The following is a 19,637-nucleotide window of genomic DNA, read 5'->3' as shown; positions in this document are numbered from 1 at the left end:
CAACCCAAACTGTTCTGGGGTTCTGTGATTCAGTGATTTTACTGCCATTGCCAGATCCTGGCACCCTCCATTAGCCCGACAAGCATGGGCAGGGTACATTCCTTCTAGTTCAGAAAAACCACTGTCCACTTCCTTTTCCATTGTCAAGCGACCTGTAAGTCACACCCTTAATTTGCTGCTAATGACAACTGAGACAATAAACCTTCTGCAAGCGATCCAGAAACTCGGTTCAAATTTATTGTACTTTACAACAATAAAAAGAAGTCGTGACACCCAGCCTGATTTTATGCTGGGCCAGGATGAGGAGATGCTGGTCATAGCTGTGGGGTGTGCCCCTGCCGCTGCCCATTTCGGTTCCTGCTCCGTTCAGGGCACCCCGAGCATGCGGTGTCCCCAGCGCGGAGCTGTCCCTGGGCACCCGCAGCTCCGGTGACACCGGGAGAGGGTGTTCGGTCCGTCTGTCCCGGTCCGTCTGTCCCGGTCCGTCTGTCCCGGTCCGTCTGTCCCGGTCCGTCTGTCCCGGTCCGTCCCGCGCGGGGCACGCCGGGAGCGGGGCGGGGATCGCGCGCAGGCTCCGCTGGTCCAGCCCCGCCCCGTTCATCACCACCACCATCATCATCATCACCATCACCATCATCATCACCATCATCTCCTCCTCCTCCCGTGCCGTCCCGTGCCGTGCCGTGCCGTGCCCGGCGCGGCCCGATGCTGCCGGCGGTGCCGGAGCGCCATGAGCCGCCCGTCCTCCGCCGGCCCCGGCCCTAGCAAGCCCTGCGGGAAGCAGCAGCAGCAGCAGCAGCAGCAGCAGCACGCCCCGTCCCCCGCCGCCGTCCTGCCGGGGTCCGGCGGGGCTTCTCCGCCGCCTCCTCCTCCTCTTCCTCCCCCCCCCCAGCAGCAGCAGCAGCAGCAGCAGGAGCTGACCTCGCTCTTCGAGTGCCCCATCTGCTTCGACTATGTGCTGCCGCCCATCCTGCAGTGCCAGGCCGGGCACCTGGTGTGCAAGCAATGCCGGCAGCAGCTGAGCCTCTGTCCCACCTGCCGGGGCTCCCTCACCCCCAACATCAGGAACCTGGCCATGGAGAAGGTGGCCTCGGCTGTCCTCTTCCCGTGCAAGGTAAGGATGAGGGGCTGGGCAGGGGCACCCCTGTCCCTGTTCCCCTGCTGAAAACCCCCACCCATCATCCCCACATCCATATCCCCAGATCCTCCTGCAGAGGACACCCACCCACCACCCCAGTTGCTGAAACTAGAATCCTCTGTTCTTTTTAAAGAAAAGGAAAATCCGAGCCAGGACCTCTCCAGCTGATCTGGACGGACCAGATCTAACTGCAACAGCAGATCTAACTACAACTCCGCCATACAGCCCATTTTATCTAAGTGCTTGCTTTAGGAAAAAAACAACCACAAAAGCCAAGAAGAATCCATTTTAAATGGAAAAAAAAAAAAAACTAAGTAAAACTCAGCTTGAATCCAGGGCTACACACAAGTAATGTAAAATTTGCAGTGAGCACGAGAGCTCTGGTTGATCACCTGTGTTTCCAGCTGCCGGGTGGGAGCAGCGAATACTCGTGCTGCCTTTCCTGACGGCTTGTGTTTGGTCTCTTTCCAGTATGCCACAACAGGCTGCTCCCTGACACTCCACCACACAGAAAAGCCAAAACATGAAGCCATCTGTGAGTACCGTCCCTACTCCTGCCCGTGCCCTGGTACCTCCTGTGACTGGGAGGGATCTTTGGAAGCCGTGATGTCTCACCTCATGCACGCCCACAAAAGCATTACCACCCTTCAGGGAGAAGACATCATTTTCCTTGCCACAGACATTAACCTGCCAGGGGCAGTGGACTGGGTGATGATGCAGTCGTGCTTTGGTCACCACTTCATGCTGGTGCTGAAGAAACAGGAGAAGTGCGAAGGTCACCAGCAGTTTTTTGCCACCGTGCTGCTCATCGGCACCCGAAAGCAGGCAGAGAACTTTCAGTACAGACTGGAGCTTCACGGCAGCTGCCACCGGCTGACCTGGGAGGCGTCTCCCTGCTCCATCCACGACGGCGTGGCCGTGGCCATCCGCAACAGCAACTGCCTCGTTTTTGATACAGCCACTGCACACCTCTTTGCTGACAACGGAAACCTCGGCATCAACGTGACCATTTCTATGTGCTGCCCGTGATTCACTGCTGGCGAGACTCAGCTGGCTGGATGTAGAGCTTCACAGGGTTTGGTTTTGGTTCCTGTTTTTTATGCTGTTCAACTACATCATCTTGTATGCTAAGGTTTCTGACTAGCCAAGTGTTGTAACTTTGGGCAGAAGAGGAACAAGAGTGTGCTGTAAGTAACATGAGTGGGACAAGGTCTTTTAAAATTCTTGGGTGCCTTAGGAAGATTACACACACACACAGAGTTACCTTTTATAATTTAATTATATTTTATGTAAAGAGTGCTTCCATTAGATATGTGGCTTAAGAGGCTCTTGTCTGGAGCACACCTAAAAGCCCTTTCAGCAGCAGTACAGACTCCCTCTGTCACTGGTGATCTTTAATAAAAGGCTTTAGTATCACACAAGGGTTTGGCTGCTCCAAGCCCCATCCAGCCTGGCCTTGGACACTTCCAGGGATCCAGGGGCAGCTGAAACTTCTCTGGGTACCCTGTGCCAGGGCCTCCCCACCCTCACAGGGAACAGTTCCTTCCAAATATCCCATCTCACCCTGTCCACTAGCAGTGGGAAGCCATTCCCTGTGTCCTGTCGCTCCAGGCCCTTCTCCGAATTTCCTCTCTAGCTCTCTTGTAGCACCTTTAGGCACTGGAAGGGGCTCTAAGTTCTCATGATTTGCCCTTAGTGAAGCCACGGTGGCTATCACAAATCACCTCCTTATTTTCCATGTGCCTTAACATAGTATCCAGAAGGATCTGCTCCAAGCTCTTTCCAGGCACTGAGGTGAGACCTGACCACCTGTAGTTCTCTGGATCTTCCTTATTCCTCTTTCTAAATAAAAGGGGGGGGGGGGGGGGGGGTGTCTGTTTCCCCTTTTGGAGTCACTGGGAACTTCGCTGGACTGCCACAACTTCTTAAACATGATGGATAGTGGCCAAGCCAGTTCTTCCACCAGTCCCTCTGAACCCACAGGTGCATCTCGTCAGGTCCCATGGACTGAGCACCTTCAGCTCCCTTAGACCATCTCCACCCCGATCCTTTCCTGCTGCAGGTGGTTCTTTGTGCTCCCACTCTCTGCCTTTCCTCCTGCCACTTTGGGCAGTGTGGCTGGAGCAGCTTGCCATGAAGGCTGACTCAAACACATCAGGGAACTGGGTTTCCTGTTTCCTTCCATAAAGGGTCCACATTCTCCCAAGTCTTCCTTTTATCACTGGTGTACCTATAGAGGTGCTTTGCTTGTTGCCCTTGATGCCCCTGGCCAGATGTAATTCTTTCAGGCTTTAGCATTCTTAACCTGATCCCTGGCTGCTCACAGTCTCTCTGTACTTCTCCCCGGCTGCCTGTTCTTTCCTAGTAGGTGAGAAAGAAATCCAAGCAACCTCTCACAGGAGAAGCTGTGAGGGGAGCAGTAACTGTTTCTCCATTACCTGCTACCTTATGGAAGAGAAAGGCACTGGGTCAGCTGTGGTGGCTTTAACAGGGAAAAAGAGAGAAGGGGCTGGGGTATGGCCTGGCAAATTTCACGGAGAATGAAATTGCTGGCTCCTGTCTGCTTTAGGGGTATCAGGCCAGGTACAGGTGCAGGCAGGAGGCACAAGTCTCACAGACTGCAGGTGGCTGGAGCCAGTGACACGGGGTTGTCCATGTGCAGCTGCCCTGGGACACACTCTACTATTGGTTATTGTAAAAGATTAATAATATAGCAAGAGCTTTATGGCCAGTGTCTTGTCATTTGCTATTTAAGTTTTGTTGCCGTATTTCTTCTATTTTGCAATAAATATTTTGCAAAACCTACGCTGAGGAGCTGTGCCAACACACGAGTGTATGGCAGCTGCTCCACACTTCCCCTGTGTGCTCACCATGGTGGATCAGCTGGGGTCCCTTGGCATGGGCTGGCTCTCCCTGGAGGGGTCCTTGCCCCTGCCACCTCCCAGCCCTGCTGCTGGACACAGCCACCGTGCTGCATGAGCAGAGGAACTGGGTGGGGATGTGAGTTCCAGCGACAATGATGACAGCCTGATCTGTGCCACTGAATCACGGGGCTGTCACCACAACTCACTGCCTGTAGCTCCCCCCTCTGCCATGGGAACATTCTGCTCGAGTCACCGACAGCAAATTCCAGCTCCACATACAGCTGTGCCAAATCTGCTCTGTGCAGCATTTGGAGGAGGCAGTGCCACAAGGTGACATTGTCAGAGGGAAGCCTCACAAGAGTGGAAAATGGCAGGTAAAGGGACAGGTGAAGCTTGGTGTGAGTAAATAAAATACAAAAGGAGGAAAACCAGTCCTGACAGTGTTCCTCCTGGGAGAGCTCTGGAGTTATGTCACCAGCACCTGGCAGCAGCCCTCAGAAAAGGGCACAAGAAAAGTTTGGCCTCAGTGAAGGGAAGCTCGGTCTGGCTACAAGAACTTGGAAGTGGCCATGGAAAAAACCTCTCAAGGAATTACTCTCTAGGCACTGAATACCAACAATTAGAGATTCTACATCTGGTCTCACTTACACTGTGCTGGCAGAACTCCGGCAGCATCAGCCCGGTGAACTAATTGCCTCCTGCATAAGCAGGATTGAAGTCAAGCCATGGTTCCAACAGCTGTTACCACCTGTGCTTTCATCAGGATTTAAGCAAGAATTCCTAAGGATTTGATTAATTTTTCTGTAATTCAGCAAAACTTATAGCAGAAGGCAATTTTCTTACTGACAATTGGGACATAAGAGGATTTTTGCATAAAACAAAACTCCAAAGTGTCTTTGAATACAGCAGGACTAATTAATTACTCCAGTGTTACCTATAACCCACATTAGAGAAGTTAACACACATTATCATTAGGTCTGTCCACACCACTCAGTTCTGAAAGAGTGGCAAACTCCTGTTAGATTTCACCTCAAAAAACCCAAACAAAACCATCACCTTGTGTCTTTTCTGACTGAAACGGAGTCTAGGATAAGGAATACCTCACCTAGCACTGCCAAAAAGGGAAATGTTTCTGGTTCGGGTCAGCAAGTAGACAGGTGACATTCATTACAGGATTGCATTTCAGGTTTTCTTCCCAAGGCAGCTGATACAACTTCCCAAGTAAAAGTGTGACAGTTCCTCAAGACATTCAGGAGAGGTTATTGAGGCCTGCCTGGTTCTCTGAACAGAACTGACCCCTCTAAAGCCCCCAGCCTTGAAAGGGATGGTGAAGCATGTCCAGACAGGCAGACCTGCATGCTAGGCAGACCCCCAAGCAGCAGCTGGCAGGTGCCCTGCAGCCCCTTGGCTGCCCTGCAGTCCACCAGGAGCATCTGCTGGGGAAGGTGATACCCAGGGAGCAAAAGCTGTGCCTGGGAAGCAACTTTTCTCTTGCTAGAGTTCTTCTTAGAAACTACTTCCACTTTAAACACAAATTGAAATGCAAGTGTCCAGGGACTGATGAGTGTAGAGTGAGCACAGCACAGTTCGAGGGGACCCTGCCCGCAGCCTCTGCTGTCAAGACAGGCGCTCGGCTCCGTCGTGCAGCAGCCAGGCCCAAGGGCTGTGTGATCCCAGGAAGCCAGGAAAGGGACCTCGCAGCGCTATGGGGAGTTCACCGACACCAGGTGAGCCACGGATACCACTGGCTGCTCCTCAACATGCTCTTTTCTAAAAAATAAGTGAAGCTGACTTTCTCTATTGTGCTACTCACATGTTTGTAGGACAGTGCAAATTCTTACCGACACCACAGCACACACCCGCTCTCCCAAGGGCAATCCAAACCTGGCTGGGTTTGTGCAAGATGGTTTTCTCTTTTATTCTCTGAGCTGTATGTGCGGATTCCTTGGAGAGGTTCGACAGCGCCAAGTACTACGGGAGAGATCAGGAAGATGTGTGACAAGCATGTGACACAGGTGTAAGGAATCCACTCGGGCAGGTGTTCCAGGTGCAGACAGGCTGTGTCACGTCGGGTTTGGTAACACGTGTCACCCCCAGCCCAGGTCCCCACTCCTAACAGAAGCAGCAGTTCTGGGCCTCGGCAGGCATGGGGCACCGGGACAGCGGGACAGGACCTAGTGTGTCAGCTCAGCACCCCGGGACACCACAGCCAGCACCCCGGGTGCCTCCGGCTTCCCCGTGAGAGCCGCCCTGGCTCCTCTCCCGGCCGTGGGTCCCGGGCAGTGCAGCCGCACGGCGCCCGCATCCCCGCCGAGACGGGCACGGGGAACGGAGCAGCCGCAACGGCTGCTCGGAAAAGCAGAGCTGCGGGCAGCCGCGGCCCGTACCGGGTGCCGGCTGTCAGGTACCGGTACGGTAGGGTCCGGGCCGGCCCGTACCGGGTGCCGGCTGTCAGGTACCGGTACCGGTACCGTCCGGGCCGTTGCTGAGGCGCACCCGCTCCGCTCACCCCGCGCGGTCCCGGCATGCCCCGCGCCCTCCGCTCACCGTCGCCCTGGAGACGGCGCCGCAGCCGCCGGGCATGGACGGGCCGGGCTGGGCCGCGGAGCCCGGCGAAGGGGCGAGCGATGGGGCGGACGATGGGGCGGGCGAGCCCCGCCGGCCCTGGCCCCTCGAGAAGGGTACAGTCCACCCGGCAGAGCCGCGGTGCGGAACGCCCCCGGCCAGCCCGCGGCCGACCCCCACGGGCCTGCCCACCCTCCTGGCCTACAGGCCCGAGTCCTCCCAGGCAGCCGTACACCACGAGGTCAGTTGGGGGTGGGCGCTCCCCGCTGCCTTGTTCACGCGGTTTTTGTAGAAAACGTGGAACCAACGCCCTTTGCCAAGCCCGCAAAGGAGCCCCTGCATGACAGGGGTTCGGCCCCTTTCTCTTCTGTGAGGCTCTTGAAACAGCACTGTGCACAACTGGGCAGCAAGAGGCTGTGCACCCTCACCCCACTGCTGCAACCTCTGTTGAGAATTTCCCAGCAGAATATTTTGTCTAAATGTGATTAAAAATACATAAAAATAGGTATAGTCACAGAATACAAGCAGGGCACAGAGTTGCCCGTAACCCTTAGCAAAGTCACCAAAGAGTTAATCCAAGGCTCGAGGTGGGGAACAAGGGAATTTTGTTTCAGAATATCCAGTACCCCAAAACACACACTGCTGCCAAACTGGTTTGCATCTAGTGGGATGTGACCAGCTCTGTATCACCAGTTCTGCTGGTGCTTCCTCAGAAACTCCCACAACTGCAGACATCAGGCATTTTTCTCTCTGTAACACATTCAGATCCTCAGCTACAGTGTTCTGTGGTCTCAGCTTCCCTGGGAAGGAGCAGAGCTCATAAATACCACAGTCATTCCCTTTCTTAGGGGCCATTTATTGATTTATTTACAACACATCTGCTTTTCTTTTTGGAGGTTTCCTGAACCTAATGTTTTGAGTTTAATGGTTCCAAGATATCCAGACACGGCTCTGTCGTGAGTGCCCGTAGGTGCTGTCACATTTGCTGCATTTTGAGCAGAGCCCTCTTTCGCCGTGCTAACCCAGGGATCTGGGGGCTGGTACCCCACATCCTTCCTCCCCGCTCTCCCCACCATGGCTGCAGGCAGAGGAGGACGCTGAGCCAACCTGCGAGTTCTGTGGCAACCTGCTGAGGCCGTTCCCCTTCTCCGAGGACGTCCCTCTCTCTGAGGACCAGGCAGATGTAAGCAGGCGGGAAGGACGAGCAGGGTTTGCTGTGGAAGGGCTGTGCTCACGGCTCTGCTCTCTGCCTTCCAGAGATTCTGCTGCGAGTGCAGCCGAGAGCTCTACGAGTTCATCGTGAAGGAGAGGAAGAGGCTCGAGGATGCCAGCAACCTTCACAGAGCTGTCAGCAGCCAGGAATCACTCGGTTCTGACACCAACCTGCTGCTGTCAAAGGGGCAAGAGAACTGCAGGTACTGTGAGAACTGGGGATCAGGGCTGCGTAATGAACAACAGGGAGCTCTGAGGGAAAAAGGAGTGCTAAGAAACGGCAGGGAGAGGGATGAAAAGAAAAATCTTTGCTTTAGGCACCAGAAGTTCAGATTCTCTCTGGTCCCTCCTGGCTCCTCTATTGCCAGGCTGCACAAGGAGGTGGCAAAGCATGTACTGAGTGAAATGTTAATTCCAGTGCTGACAGACAAACTATCTAGAGACGGGTAGAGCAAAAAAACCCTACGGCTGTGGGAAGGGACAGTATTTGGATGTAACTTCTACCTCTGGCACTGAAACAAAGCTGGAGTTTATATTTCTGTTTTGCTCCATAAACCGTGTTTGGATTACAGTTTCTAGAGTCACACACAAGAGCTCTGCAAGTTCTCAGACAGTTTAGCAGGAGACCCAAAGCTTGGGCAAGAGTTTAAGCCTACAGGGAAAGTCTAAGCCACAGGAAAAAGGAAAACTAAACCAGTACACCTAGAAGTAAACTGTTGGTCTCCTTGAAAATCCTTCACAGCCTAGTGCTTCCTACTATGAACAGAGCACACACCAAACCACTACCCCACTGACAGATTCATAGGCAGCTACACAAGAATAGTGAAAATACTTTTTGGATATGAGCTGTTTTCTTCATTTTGTGGGCCTCTGTCCTTCTCTTTCACACAAAATCTGATCCAAAGCCCATTACAATATTCAGCTCTCCTGCCAACAGAGCTGATGCCACTGCAGTAGCAGTCTGTTCACTGGAATCTGTGTGGGCACAATTCCTTTCTGCTGAGGTGTGAGTATTTTGGTGACACTCTGCTGTCTGTTACTTGGAATTGTGAGCAGAGAGAAAAACAGATTCAGAAATTGTGTTCCTAAAGCAGGGATATCCACTACTTGCAGCTTTCCAAACATGATACATGATGTGTCAACAACACTTCTATTTTCCAGGCAGCAAAAAAGACAGCTGGCCAGAGAGTTGGCTGACCAGTCTTTAAAGCCAAGTGCCACTGAAGGTGAGTTGGTATTTTCTTATGGATTTGTCCATGTATCTCAGCAATGCATTCAATGGAATTGCTAGTTTCTAACTGGAGGATTTTATGCAGCAGCATGTTCAGTCATTGTCCAATATGTAATCTCATTAAATTAGATCCAGATACAGCCATATTAAATCATCCCTCACACAATGAGCACAAGAGTGGGCACATCCCCTCTGCACAGAGAGGCTGTTTGTCATGATTTTCAGTATGTATCTGTGAAGTTTCCAGCTGAGATGCACAGAACCTGACTTGATAGGACAAGCTGGCAAAGCCAAACCTTTGGCAAGTAGGAACTGCCAGAATCAGGCTCACCCATATCTTGCCTTGGATACTCCACCAATCCCTAGCCAAGGCTGTGGATGACTGAGCAGCCTTTGGTCTAGCTGTAGAGGAGTTTTGACAGGTGAACCAGATTTACAATATGGGCATTTTTTCACAGAGGATGGCAGGGCACTGAGGCTTCTGTGGCACTGGGATCTCAAATGGTCAGTTCCAGTGTGCGGAGTCAAATGTTATCCCAAAAAGTTGCTCTTTACACAGACGTGTGTATATACATAACTGAAAAAATGCTATATTTTATCATAATCCTGAAATAGCTGAGCACTTTAGACTGCCCTTGCTAGAAAATACCCCAAGACAGCCTTTGTCAGGATGGAGTGTTTCAGCCAGGAACTCCCACTCCCCCAGTTACAGCAGAGGTATTGGGCAGTCCTGTGGTGGGCACTGCCAGCCCTCTCCACTGCACAGAAGCCCTCCCTGTGCTCTGCAGGTTCACAGCAAGCTGGATCCATTTCCTATGAGCTTTCTCCAGAATTCACATCTCCCACAAGCGGGACACCAGAGCCTGCTGTGAGTGCAGCCAAGCCCAAACCCCAGCCTGAGCCCCAGCCCCAGCCCCGGCCCAAGGAAGAGCTGGAGCCGGAGCCCTGGCCAAAGGAGGAGCCCGAGCCGGAGTCCTGGCCCAAGGAAGAGCTTGAGCCAGAGCCCTGGCCAAAGGAGGAGCCCGAGCCGGAGTCCTGGCCCAAGGAAGAGCTTGAGCCAGAGCCCTGGCCAAAGGAGGAGCCCGAGCCGGAGTCCTGGCCCAAGGAAGAGCTTGAGCCAGAGCCCTGGCCAAAGGAGGAGCCCGAGCCGGAGTCCTGGCCCAAGGAAGAGCTTGAGCCAGAGCCCTGGCCAAAGGAGGAGCCCGAGCCGGAGTCCTGGCCCAAGGAAGAGCTTGAGCCAGAGCCCTGGCCAAAGGAGGAGCCCGAGCCGGAGTCCTGGCCCAAGGAAGAGCTTGAGCCAGAGCCCTGGCCAAAGGAGGAGCCCGAGCCGGAGCCCTGGCCCAAGGAAGAGCTTGAGCCAGAGCCCTGGCCAAAGGAGGAGCCCGAGCCGGAGCCCTGGCCCAAGGAGGAGCTTGAGCCAGAGCCCTGGCCAAAGGAGGAGCCCGAGCCGGAGCCCTGGCCCAAGGAAGAGCTTGAGCCAGAGCCCTGGCCGAAGGAGGAGCCCGAGCCAGAGCCCTGGCCCAAGGAGGAGCCCGAGCCGGAGCCCCTGCCTGAGGAGGAGCCCAGTCTTGAGAAGGAGCCCAGGCCTGAGGAGGAGCCCCAGACGGAACCCCAGCCCAAAGAGGAGCCCAAGCCCAAGAAAGAGCCTAAGCAGGACAAGGAGCCCATATCCCGCGGAGTCCTCTGCTACAATTTCAGTCTTCTGGGGAAGAAGGTACGTGTGGCCGACAGCGCCGGGAGCACCTGGGATGTGTCAGCGCTATGAGCAGTCAGAGCCCAGCAGTGCCCATTTTCACAGGGCAGCTGTGCCTGATTGCTCTCATCCATATTATCCTTCCAATCTTAGGTGGGGAAGGCTAAATTGGTGCAGAAGTACTACAAAAATGGAAAGAAATTCCTTACCATGCTCCCAGATGGAACCTCGCAGTTATTGTATCCTTTACAAGGTTCACTTGCCTGCATTAGCCCAGGACTGTTACTAATTTTAAGTTTATCCCAGTCCATTTTATTACAACCTGGCCCATCACTCCCAGTCACTCTGAGGAGCAGCAGCAGTACAACCTGACACAGCTCCTGAGGTTTCAAAGAGCAGCCAGCAGCTCCAAGAAGCAGTAGCTTCCAATAAGTACTTTAAACTGCTTATTAATAAAGCACTTTAACACAGTGCTTTGGGTAATACATCAGTTTTTACACCCCAAAGTAGTACCCAAAAGTATTTAGCATATAATGACAGACCAACCAAGCAAAGCAGGGGGTTACAAACACCTTACCTGGCAGCAGCTACCCATCTGGAAACCTGGCCATCATCATTATACGAGGGAGGGACCAGCTGATTTGCATAGTACAGGAAGATGAGCTGAGGACAACCAAAATCCGAGCACTGTTTCAGTCTGACGGGAGGAGCACGTGCTATTACCCCAATGGAGATGAGTGGTGCGTTCAGCTTCTTTGCTGTCTCCTCTGTGCATTGACATTTCAAAGGCCATAAAGGGTATTTTTAATACCATCCAAAAATAGACAAATTTAGTAGCTCATGGGCCCTGCTTCAAGTACCCCCAGAGCAACAAGGCAACCCAGCTGTGCCTGGAGAGGTGGGGGACAGATCCTGCCCCTGCCGGGCCTCTGTCCCATCCCTCAGGGAATGAGATTCCTTCTCCCATGGGAGTTTACAGTGTTCAGAGCTTCCATTTCCCTTTCTTTAGGATAAATATGAGTATCCAGGGTGGGCAGTATTTGGACCAAGCAGGCAACAGGGTCAGAAGGTGGATGTGGCCAGACTTGTCTCCAGGACCCCATGTGCCACTGAGCCCCATTTTCATCTCCCTGAACCGCCACGTGGGGGTCAGGATCCTGGCCCAGGACAAGATCTTCGTCTCCTTCCTCGCCAAGGGGCGACAAGCAAAATTCAACATGGGATCCAAAGTACAGGTATTGTTCCTGTGCCCAGCCACTCCCCACAGTGGGAGCAGGGCAGCCAGGGAAGCTCCTGTCTGCACTTATCCCGTGGTAGATGCTCCCTGTGTTGGCCTGTGCTCCTTCCCCAAAAAGCAAGCTGTGACCTTGTGTGTATTTGCCACTCCTATGGACATGGGGCACTTGCCAGCCTCAGCTCTCTTCAAAGGGCTACAGTGTGGGACTTCACTCCCAGGCAGATCCCTGGCTCCATCCCCAGGGGTCACCCTGGCTCTGCCACAGGGAGAAGAGCTATGATCCATGCGGGCAGGGTGCATGGCAGCTCCTTTCCTCCACGGGCTCCTGTCACAGGGGCAGGAAGCTCCATCCCCAGCTCGGGTGTCCCGGCCCACACGTGTCCTCTGTTCCACAGGTCAGCGCCGCCAGCCAGCTGCCTCCTCCTGCCCGGTTGGGAGAGGATGAGCTCCTGCTGCTCGCCTTCCGTGTGAGGATCCTGCAGCTCTTCGACAGGATGCGGGGATGCATCAACTTCCCTTCCAGTGAGCAGTGGAACAAAATGCAGCCTCCCCTGTACCTTATGACCCAGGCTGTGAAGATCCTAGAGCTCTGCACAGCTGCTGACATCAGTGATGAGCTGCGCAGCTCCATCAAGGCGATAGTAAACGCACAGTAGCTCTGAGCAGCGTGTGTGGTGTAAGGCAAAATGAGCCAGAGAAATCCCTGATGCTGGGGCAGCTGCATGTGCTCAGCAAGGTTTCTCCTCAGGGCCTGCCCTGCCCTGGTGCAGAGCAAAGGGCACAGCCCCTGCTGGGTCTTGTCAGGGCAGGCAGTGCCAGCCCACACTACTGACACCTTGGTCACAGAGGCAGGAGAGGGCTTTGCTGCAGCAGAGCAATCCCGTGCTCCACAGCAGTGCACTGCTCCTGAGCAGCCTCCCTTCTGTCTCCAGCCCTGGCTGAGTAGCCACTTCAGCCCTTGGGTAAGGCACAAGGTAAAAACAAGGAGCACAGCCAAGCCCTGGGACAGGTACATTGGCAGATGTTTGCTAAAGTCACCCACACAGGCACTGCTCTGCCACTCCTGACAAGAAGGAATGCCCAATGAGCTCCTGGTGCCCGTGCCCATGGCAGCTTAGCTGGCTGCAGGTACAAACAAGGTGCAGAGAGTGACAAACGCCCACAGCAATCACCTGTGCTTGCCTCCAGGGAGCACCATCTGCAGCCTGGGATGAGCTCTGGTTCAAGCACTGCAAGCACAGAGCTGGCAGTAAGTGTTTAAAGGCCTGTGGTGCTGCAGTGAGGAACCTCCCAGCCTCTCAGAGCTGCCTTTGAAACTTGGGGTTCAGCTGGCCAGCTTCCCCCAGGGAGGGCACACCTGAACGGTGGCAGGTGCCTGAAGGGTAAGGCCAAGCCCCCATGTGCCCCTCCCTGCACTGGAGGTTCTCGGGGGCTTACACACAACAAATACAAAGTAAGGAACTTGAAAGTTGGCTTTTTATGCAGTTTTCCAACTGCAATCCAAGAATGTCCATCATTGACAAACAAGGTACTTCACACAGGAAATGGGAACTCTTTATTTCAATTAATGTTCTTGGGTTCTATTCAGGACAGCAGGAGGGCCCAGCTTATCTCTCAAATGGCCAAGGAAGAACTGCTGGAGCTGGCCTACATGATTAAAGAGTAGCTGATCTTAATTTTCACTGAAGTCACCAAATGATGTAACTATTCTGTATATAATTTTGCTTATATAATTCAGTATACAATGCACTGTTTGACTCTGCCATAGATTTTGAAAAATATACAAACCTGTTTTAACCACATTAAAGAGATTTGATAGACAACTATCAATTACTCAACAGTTCAGGACAGTATCAGACACTCCTATAACTTCATTTTAAACTACAAAAGGAACATAAATTCATATAAAATACAACAGATTAAACAAACGTCTCTTTTTCCAAGGAAAAATTAGGTATCAACTCAATCTGCCATTGTGTGAAACATGAATATAAAATAAGTTACTATTAGTAATGCCTGCACTGCTGATCTATGAACTGGTCGAATGAAGTCTTAAAAAAAACTATACAGTATTATTGCACTCATGGCTGTGCAGTGTGGACCAGCCAGCACTGAAACAGGGCTCATTGAGTGTTTGTCCAGGAGGCACAACGTGGCTGCAAGAGAGGCATCGAGCCTGCACCAACAGCAGCTGTCTTCAGTGCAGGCCTTCATGGGTCTGCACCACGCGGCCCGGGAACCACCACCCAAAGCCTGTGGAGAGACACCTGGGTTACAGCCAGCAACACCCTGTGCTACAGCACACACTGCAGGGAGCTGGGCCACACCTGCCCTGAGCCACACCCACACTGAACCACACCTGTCCTGAGCCTGGGACACACCCACACTGAACCACACCTGTCCTGAGCCTGGGACACACCTGCACCGAGCCAGCCCCAAGATGGAGAATGGTAAGTGATCTGTTTTGAAAGGCGTAGTTGACACAGGAACATGGAAGTGGTTTGTCATAAAATACCTACAGGATGTGAACCCTGTGCTGCCAAAAGCCATGGACCTTTTGCAGAGGGGAAGAGCAGTATAGTAACTGGAGCATGACAGTGTTCTGCTCCCCAGGGTTAAGCAAGGAACAGGACAGCATCCTGTTCCCCAAGGCCATGGAATTCAACTGGCTTAAAAGCCAGGGAGACCTTAATCCCCTGCACAAGCTGTTCTGAGGCACGCAGCATAGCGTGTTTCTGATATCTGCACCACACACTTGACTGACATCAGGTCTTCTCCTGCCTCATGGAATGACAGCTTCCTGCTCTGGGGCACAATGAGCCACCTCCCAAAACATCCCACCCAAAGAGCCTCTGTGACAGTACATGTGGCAGTTTAACATCATGGGAGCCGGTCCTCCAGAAAAACATTTAACTGAACACAAACACAATCCTAAAATCCAGTCTCCAGTGTGCCCGTTACTGGGGCAAACACACTGGCGGCTGGAGGAGACTTACGAGAAGTTTCAGTGCTGATCGATGGGGCTATGATCGATGATGGGGCATTGACTCCATGTGCACATTGAGCTTCATCTCGTTATCAAGGATCTGTACAAGCTGCTGCATGGAAGGGAGGTGGCCTGACTCCAGTTTAGACCACACTGGGACATCTAGCACAGAACACACAGAGGAGAAAAACACTGTTACACTGGGAGCATCAGAAAACAGGCAGTGCTGGTGTAAACATGGAACTGAGAAGTTCTAGGAAGCTGTGAGTCAGTACTGATCTGCGCTGAGGAAAACATCTGAATCAACGATGCTTCCTACCTCTGGCTATTCTGAACCCCAGCCCAACTAGGAGATCAGAGTGTCTAATGCTTCCATTCAGAAGGGTATCATATTGATGGAGGTGCAAAATACCCACTGACATTCCTCTCAACCTGAAAACTCAGTACTGCTGTCTACCAGTAGTGATAATCCAGTATTAGTAACAGATTCTTCAGGATTCCAAGGCTAAAGCACACTGCAGAACAGACAGGGAAAGCATCTAATTGGAGAGTACATGTCCCTAGCTGATGGTTTCTTATTTAATGTACATCACACACAAAGGAAGAATATAATACAGTTAATCCAAGGGACCAAATATCCCATTAAGTTTTTACAGAGCTATTCCAGAATATCTGACCTCTGTATAAATTGCTTTATAAGACTTGTATGATTTTCATAATTTATTGTGGTAGACAACATCTGAAGATCCAAATGGATGGCAATTTTCATGTATCACACTTGGGACATAAATTTCCTGACACTATCCCTCATTCTCCCTATCCCACCACTCTGGCATGTGTATATGTGACACCCCCCAAACAAAGTCTCAGCTCACCATTCAAAGTGATTTCAAAAGCCCCAGTGGACATACACTGGTTCTCAATCATGTTGCTCAGGAAGAAGACCATCATGCAGGCATATACCTGGAAGAGAATAAAGACCCACACAGACCTCAGCCATGCCAGCCACACCTGCTGCTGTTCCCAGGTGCCTCTGAACTCCTGTGATTGCTCAAGGAATGTTCCCATCTACAGACACCTCCCTTTCCTCCTTTCACCCAGACTGTGCACCTTGCCTTCCCCAGAAAAGCACCAAACCAGCTTCAAACCCACCCAGCTGCAGCCCTCCACACACCTCTGGACCCAGCACAGCCACTGCAGGGGGCTGGCAGCATGACACGGGAACACAACCACTCCCAGACACAGCCTGTCACTGCCACAGCCAGATCACAGAGCCTAGGGCCCAGCCACAAACTGCAGAGCAAGGCAAGTCACATATGCACAGGAACCACCAACACTCCTGCACGCCTCCAAGCTCTCCATGGGGATTTTTCTCTGCGTGTGGGTGAGTAAAGAGGAGAGAACTGCATCTTCGGCAGCACAGCTCCTCCCTCACCACCAGCACCTCTCTAATTTCCTTTTCCTGTTCACAGGCACACTCACACAGGTCACTGCAACACTGCAGGACCTGGCACAGGGACAGCAGACAGCCCAGCCAGGCATAGTCAGCCCATTTCATACAACTGGAAACATTACAGATTCTGGGCATGCAAATTGGCCAGTGAAAGATCCATGGCACTGGGCAGCTATGCATGAAGGTCTGTAAATTAGTTTAGTGGAATACATCTGGAATAAGGTCACTCTAAATCAGAGTACAATACCCTGACTCTGCTGGCATCACCAGTACTAACTCATGGGGATATTCTCCCACAATGTCATGCCAGTCTGCACTCCAAAAACACCCACAACATTTCAACTGAATTCTATTTTAACTCCCTTCTAATTGCTGCCTAATCTACCAGGAATTTGATGGAAGCATCAACTGAAAAACAGTTATGAGACAACAGAGAAGGGAAACTGTAATTTTAACATCAACAATACTGGCTTGAAATGCTATTCTTGAGCCCTACAAAATAAACAACTCTTTTATCATCTTTGTCAGCAAGTTAACCTCAGCTGCCCTCCTGCAGTAGCAGCAGCTTGGAAAGACATCACAGAAGCACACCTGGGTCTGTCAAAAGCATAAAGCACAACTGGTAAGAATTACTCTACTGTAAGGCTGCAGCATATGAAAGGTAAATCAGCCACAACTGAGGGACTCACAGAGCACCCTCATGAAGTAACTCTGAAGCTGCTTTTTCAGACTAAAAGAATTATGTCCTTTACCTTGTTTTCCTGGCCCCACTGCCAGATGCTTGGAGCTTGCATACCAAAGAAAGCAAACGGGTCCTTGCCCACGATGATTAAGCCAATTAATACTAGTTTGAAGACAGACAGGAAGGATGCTACGTGCCTGTTGGAGAGAACACACATCAGTGACCGAAAGGTTCAGCTCCTACTTCACCATACACAGCTGTAGTTCACCTCACCAGGAGAATTTTGACAGTGTACAACCAAATGTTTCAGGGAAAGTACAAAACTTTACAAGAAGGTTTATCTCACTGCAAAAAACCTCCAAACCAAATCAAACCAACAAAACAAAAACGCAACACACATTAACATCACCCCCAACAAGGCCCTGCAGCCTCCCACCACAACCCAACCAGAAATTGGGCCAACCACTGCTCCAGGAGCCACCCAGTAACTATGGCATCACTCTCCAGCGTGGGCACACTGCTTCAAGGAACAGGAATAACACTATCTCATCTTTCTCCCATTTTCTTTGGGCTTTCCGTCCACAGCTGCAGCAAAAGCCACTCTAGCAGCTTCCCCCGAGGTGAGCTCTCCCTGATTCAGATTTTAAATCTGAACTTTTCTTTCCTCTGCGTCCTTAACCCACTACAGGGATTTGGCAATAATTGCAAAAGCCTGAGCAACAAACTGAATTTAAGTCCAGATACAGCATGAAGAACTGGGGAAAGTCACCATTTCAAAAAAAGTCACATAATTTGTTTTAAGTTATTTTAAGGATATGACAGGCCTCATACAGATATCCAGACAGTGATACTTGCATGGAAAACTAAGGCAGCTACCTGGAAGGCAGAAAATCACCATACTTATATGTATTCACAATAGAAAATCCCCTTAAGTTTACATTTTCAATATTACGTCAGTGTAAATGCACGTGTTTACCACTGGAAAGCAGAGAGACAGACAGCATGAGGTGGCACGCTCACCTATAGACAGGTTGAGGAAGGTAGTTCTCCCCTTCGATTCGGATGTCTGGGTACCGCTGGCTGATGACCCGCATGTACTCCTCAAACACCCGCCTGTAGCCTCAGGAGACACTGAACACACACAGCACTGTCACCACAGCCCCAGGGCTGCACGGCACAGCCACTGCTGAGCACTACTCACCCTCTCCTTAACTCCTTCCAGTTAAAACAACTAAATTTTTTATGGCACAGAGAAAAGCTGATCTGCAGTGAAATTACACATAATAAATCCCAATGGGTAAGCCTTGGGTGTGCTGGGATGGTTTGCTCCACATCCAGGGCAGACACAGAGCTCTGAAAACACCCACTGGGCATCAAATGACTCGCTTTCCCTGGAAAAATCTGTTAAATTAGGATTAATTTAGGAAGTCGACATAAGCAATCCCTTGCTCTGTGCCCCCCCCCCCCCCCCCCAAAAAAAATCTTCGCACAGAGCCGTCTGAATCCCTCCCTGGGACTGTCTGGAATCCCAGACAGGCAATGTCGCTCCCAGCCACCCTTACGATAGCACGACACGGAACTGCAGGAGTTAAACATTCCCGAGCTTTCCTCTGCCTCGCCTTTCAGCAGCCGCCACTATCAAACTGCGGTAAAACGCCGAAAGCCACAACCCAGCACCCTCCCCTGAGCACTTCTGCAGTGCCTCACGGAGCCGCAGGGCCCAGCCCAGGCTCTGCTCCGGCCGCCACCCGGCCCTGCCCACCCCGAGGGCCGGTAACCGTGGTGACCAGTGCCCCGGGCCTCTAGAGATTTCTTCTCCCCGCAAACAGGCTCCGTGCGCCGGGGCTGCTCAACCCTGCCGGGAGCTGCTGACACCCCCGGAACACCCACGGAACGGTGCAAAAGGGCCCGAGCGCACCGACTGCAACACGGGCACTGCACCAAAGCCAACACGAAAATACAGCCACTGCTAAGGCAGCCTCCCAAACGTTAGTCCCGTACCAGCACAACGCCATACACGGTATTAAAGGGCCCGAAAAGCGCGGTTTTATGGCGTCTGGCCGTAGAGCGGGACGCTGAAAGAGCCACCGCCCACGCTCCAACACGGCCCGCCACCCCGACAGCCTGGCCCGGGGCGGGGAGGCCCCCGGCCCCTCCACGGCCGACAAGAGCGAGCGAGGCCGCCGCAGCGCTGAGGGAAAAGAGAGGAAGAAAAACAAACGAACGAAGGAGAGGCGACAGCCGAGCGGACGCCGCCATCTTGGCCGCCGCCATCTTGGCGGGCACCCCTCACCAGATCTGGAACTTGAGCAGCGGCCCGGTGGCGTAGGCCATGCGCAGCTTCTTCGCCGGCAGCCCGCCATACTCCGCCGCGGCGCCGCCGCCGCCGCCGCCGCCCGGAGCCGCCGCCAGCCCCGCCAGCAGCAGCAGCAGCAGCCGCCACAGCCCCGCCGCTCCCATCCCGCCGCCGCAGCCGAGGCTGAGGCACCGCGCGCGCGCCGCCTCGCCAAGGTCGGGCGCGCGGCGGGGGCGGGGCCCGGAGGGGGCGGGGCCTGCGCGGAGCCCCGCCCCGCGCG

General features: G+C 52.8%; 3 protein-coding genes across 3 annotated transcripts; 2 read left to right on the top strand and 1 right to left on the bottom strand.

The window, feature by feature from the left end:
- The first annotated feature begins 730 nt into the window (after nt 1-730).
- On the top strand, nt 731-2,860 carry SIAH2 (siah E3 ubiquitin protein ligase 2). Its single transcript, XM_062499105.1, has 2 exons — nt 731-1,114; nt 1,610-2,860. Exons 1-2 carry the CDS (start codon nt 731-733, stop codon nt 2,165-2,167), a joined length of 942 nt encoding a protein of 313 aa, XP_062355089.1. The 3' UTR covers nt 2,168-2,860.
- A 3,723-nt stretch (nt 2,861-6,583) lies between these two features.
- ERICH6 (glutamate rich 6) lies at nt 6,584-12,887 on the top strand. Its single transcript, XM_062499081.1, has 10 exons — nt 6,584-6,808; nt 7,652-7,750; nt 7,825-7,982; nt 8,941-9,005; nt 9,799-9,887; nt 10,242-10,724; nt 10,857-10,942; nt 11,291-11,443; nt 11,713-11,938; nt 12,336-12,887. Exons 1-10 carry the CDS (start codon nt 6,584-6,586, stop codon nt 12,594-12,596), a joined length of 1,845 nt encoding a protein of 614 aa, XP_062355065.1. The 3' UTR covers nt 12,597-12,887.
- A 585-nt stretch (nt 12,888-13,472) lies between these two features.
- Nucleotides 13,473-19,555, bottom strand: SELENOT (selenoprotein T). Its single transcript, XM_062499533.1, has 6 exons — nt 19,355-19,555; nt 18,082-18,192; nt 17,132-17,258; nt 15,802-15,889; nt 14,937-15,088; nt 13,473-14,193 (listed from the first exon to the last, which is right to left on the bottom strand). Exons 1-5 carry the CDS (start codon nt 19,519-19,521, stop codon nt 14,964-14,966), a joined length of 618 nt encoding a protein of 205 aa, XP_062355517.1. The 5' UTR covers nt 19,522-19,555; the 3' UTR covers nt 13,473-14,193; nt 14,937-14,963.
- Between the last annotated feature and the right edge of the window lie 82 nt (nt 19,556-19,637).

This window comes from Cinclus cinclus, chromosome 10, assembly GCF_963662255.1.
Source record: "Cinclus cinclus chromosome 10, bCinCin1.1, whole genome shotgun sequence".
Classification (NCBI taxonomy): Eukaryota; Metazoa; Chordata; class Aves; order Passeriformes; family Cinclidae; genus Cinclus; species Cinclus cinclus.
This window is presented reverse-complemented; position numbering and strand designations above follow the sequence as displayed.

What these genes read in the sequence shown, in the direction of transcription:
- SIAH2 (XM_062499105.1), top strand. Translation starts at nt 731, where the DNA reads ATGAGCCGCCCGTCCTCCGCCGGCCCCGGCCCTAGCAAGCCCTGCGGG. An exon ending in CTGTCCTCTTCCCGTGCAAG is followed by an intron (nt 1,115 to 1,609) that starts GTAAGGATGAGG and finishes GTCTCTTTCCAG; the next exon opens with TATGCCACAACAGGCTGCTC.
- ERICH6 (XM_062499081.1), top strand. Translation starts at nt 6,584, where the DNA reads ATGGACGGGCCGGGCTGGGCCGCGGAGCCCGGCGAAGGGGCGAGCGAT. An exon ending in CAGAGCCTGCTGTGAGTGCA is followed by an intron (nt 9,888 to 10,241) that starts GCCAAGCCCAAA and finishes CCCAAGGAAGAG; the next exon opens with CTTGAGCCAGAGCCCTGGCC. An exon ending in TCAGTCTTCTGGGGAAGAAG is followed by an intron (nt 10,725 to 10,856) that starts GTACGTGTGGCC and finishes TTCCAATCTTAG; the next exon opens with GTGGGGAAGGCTAAATTGGT.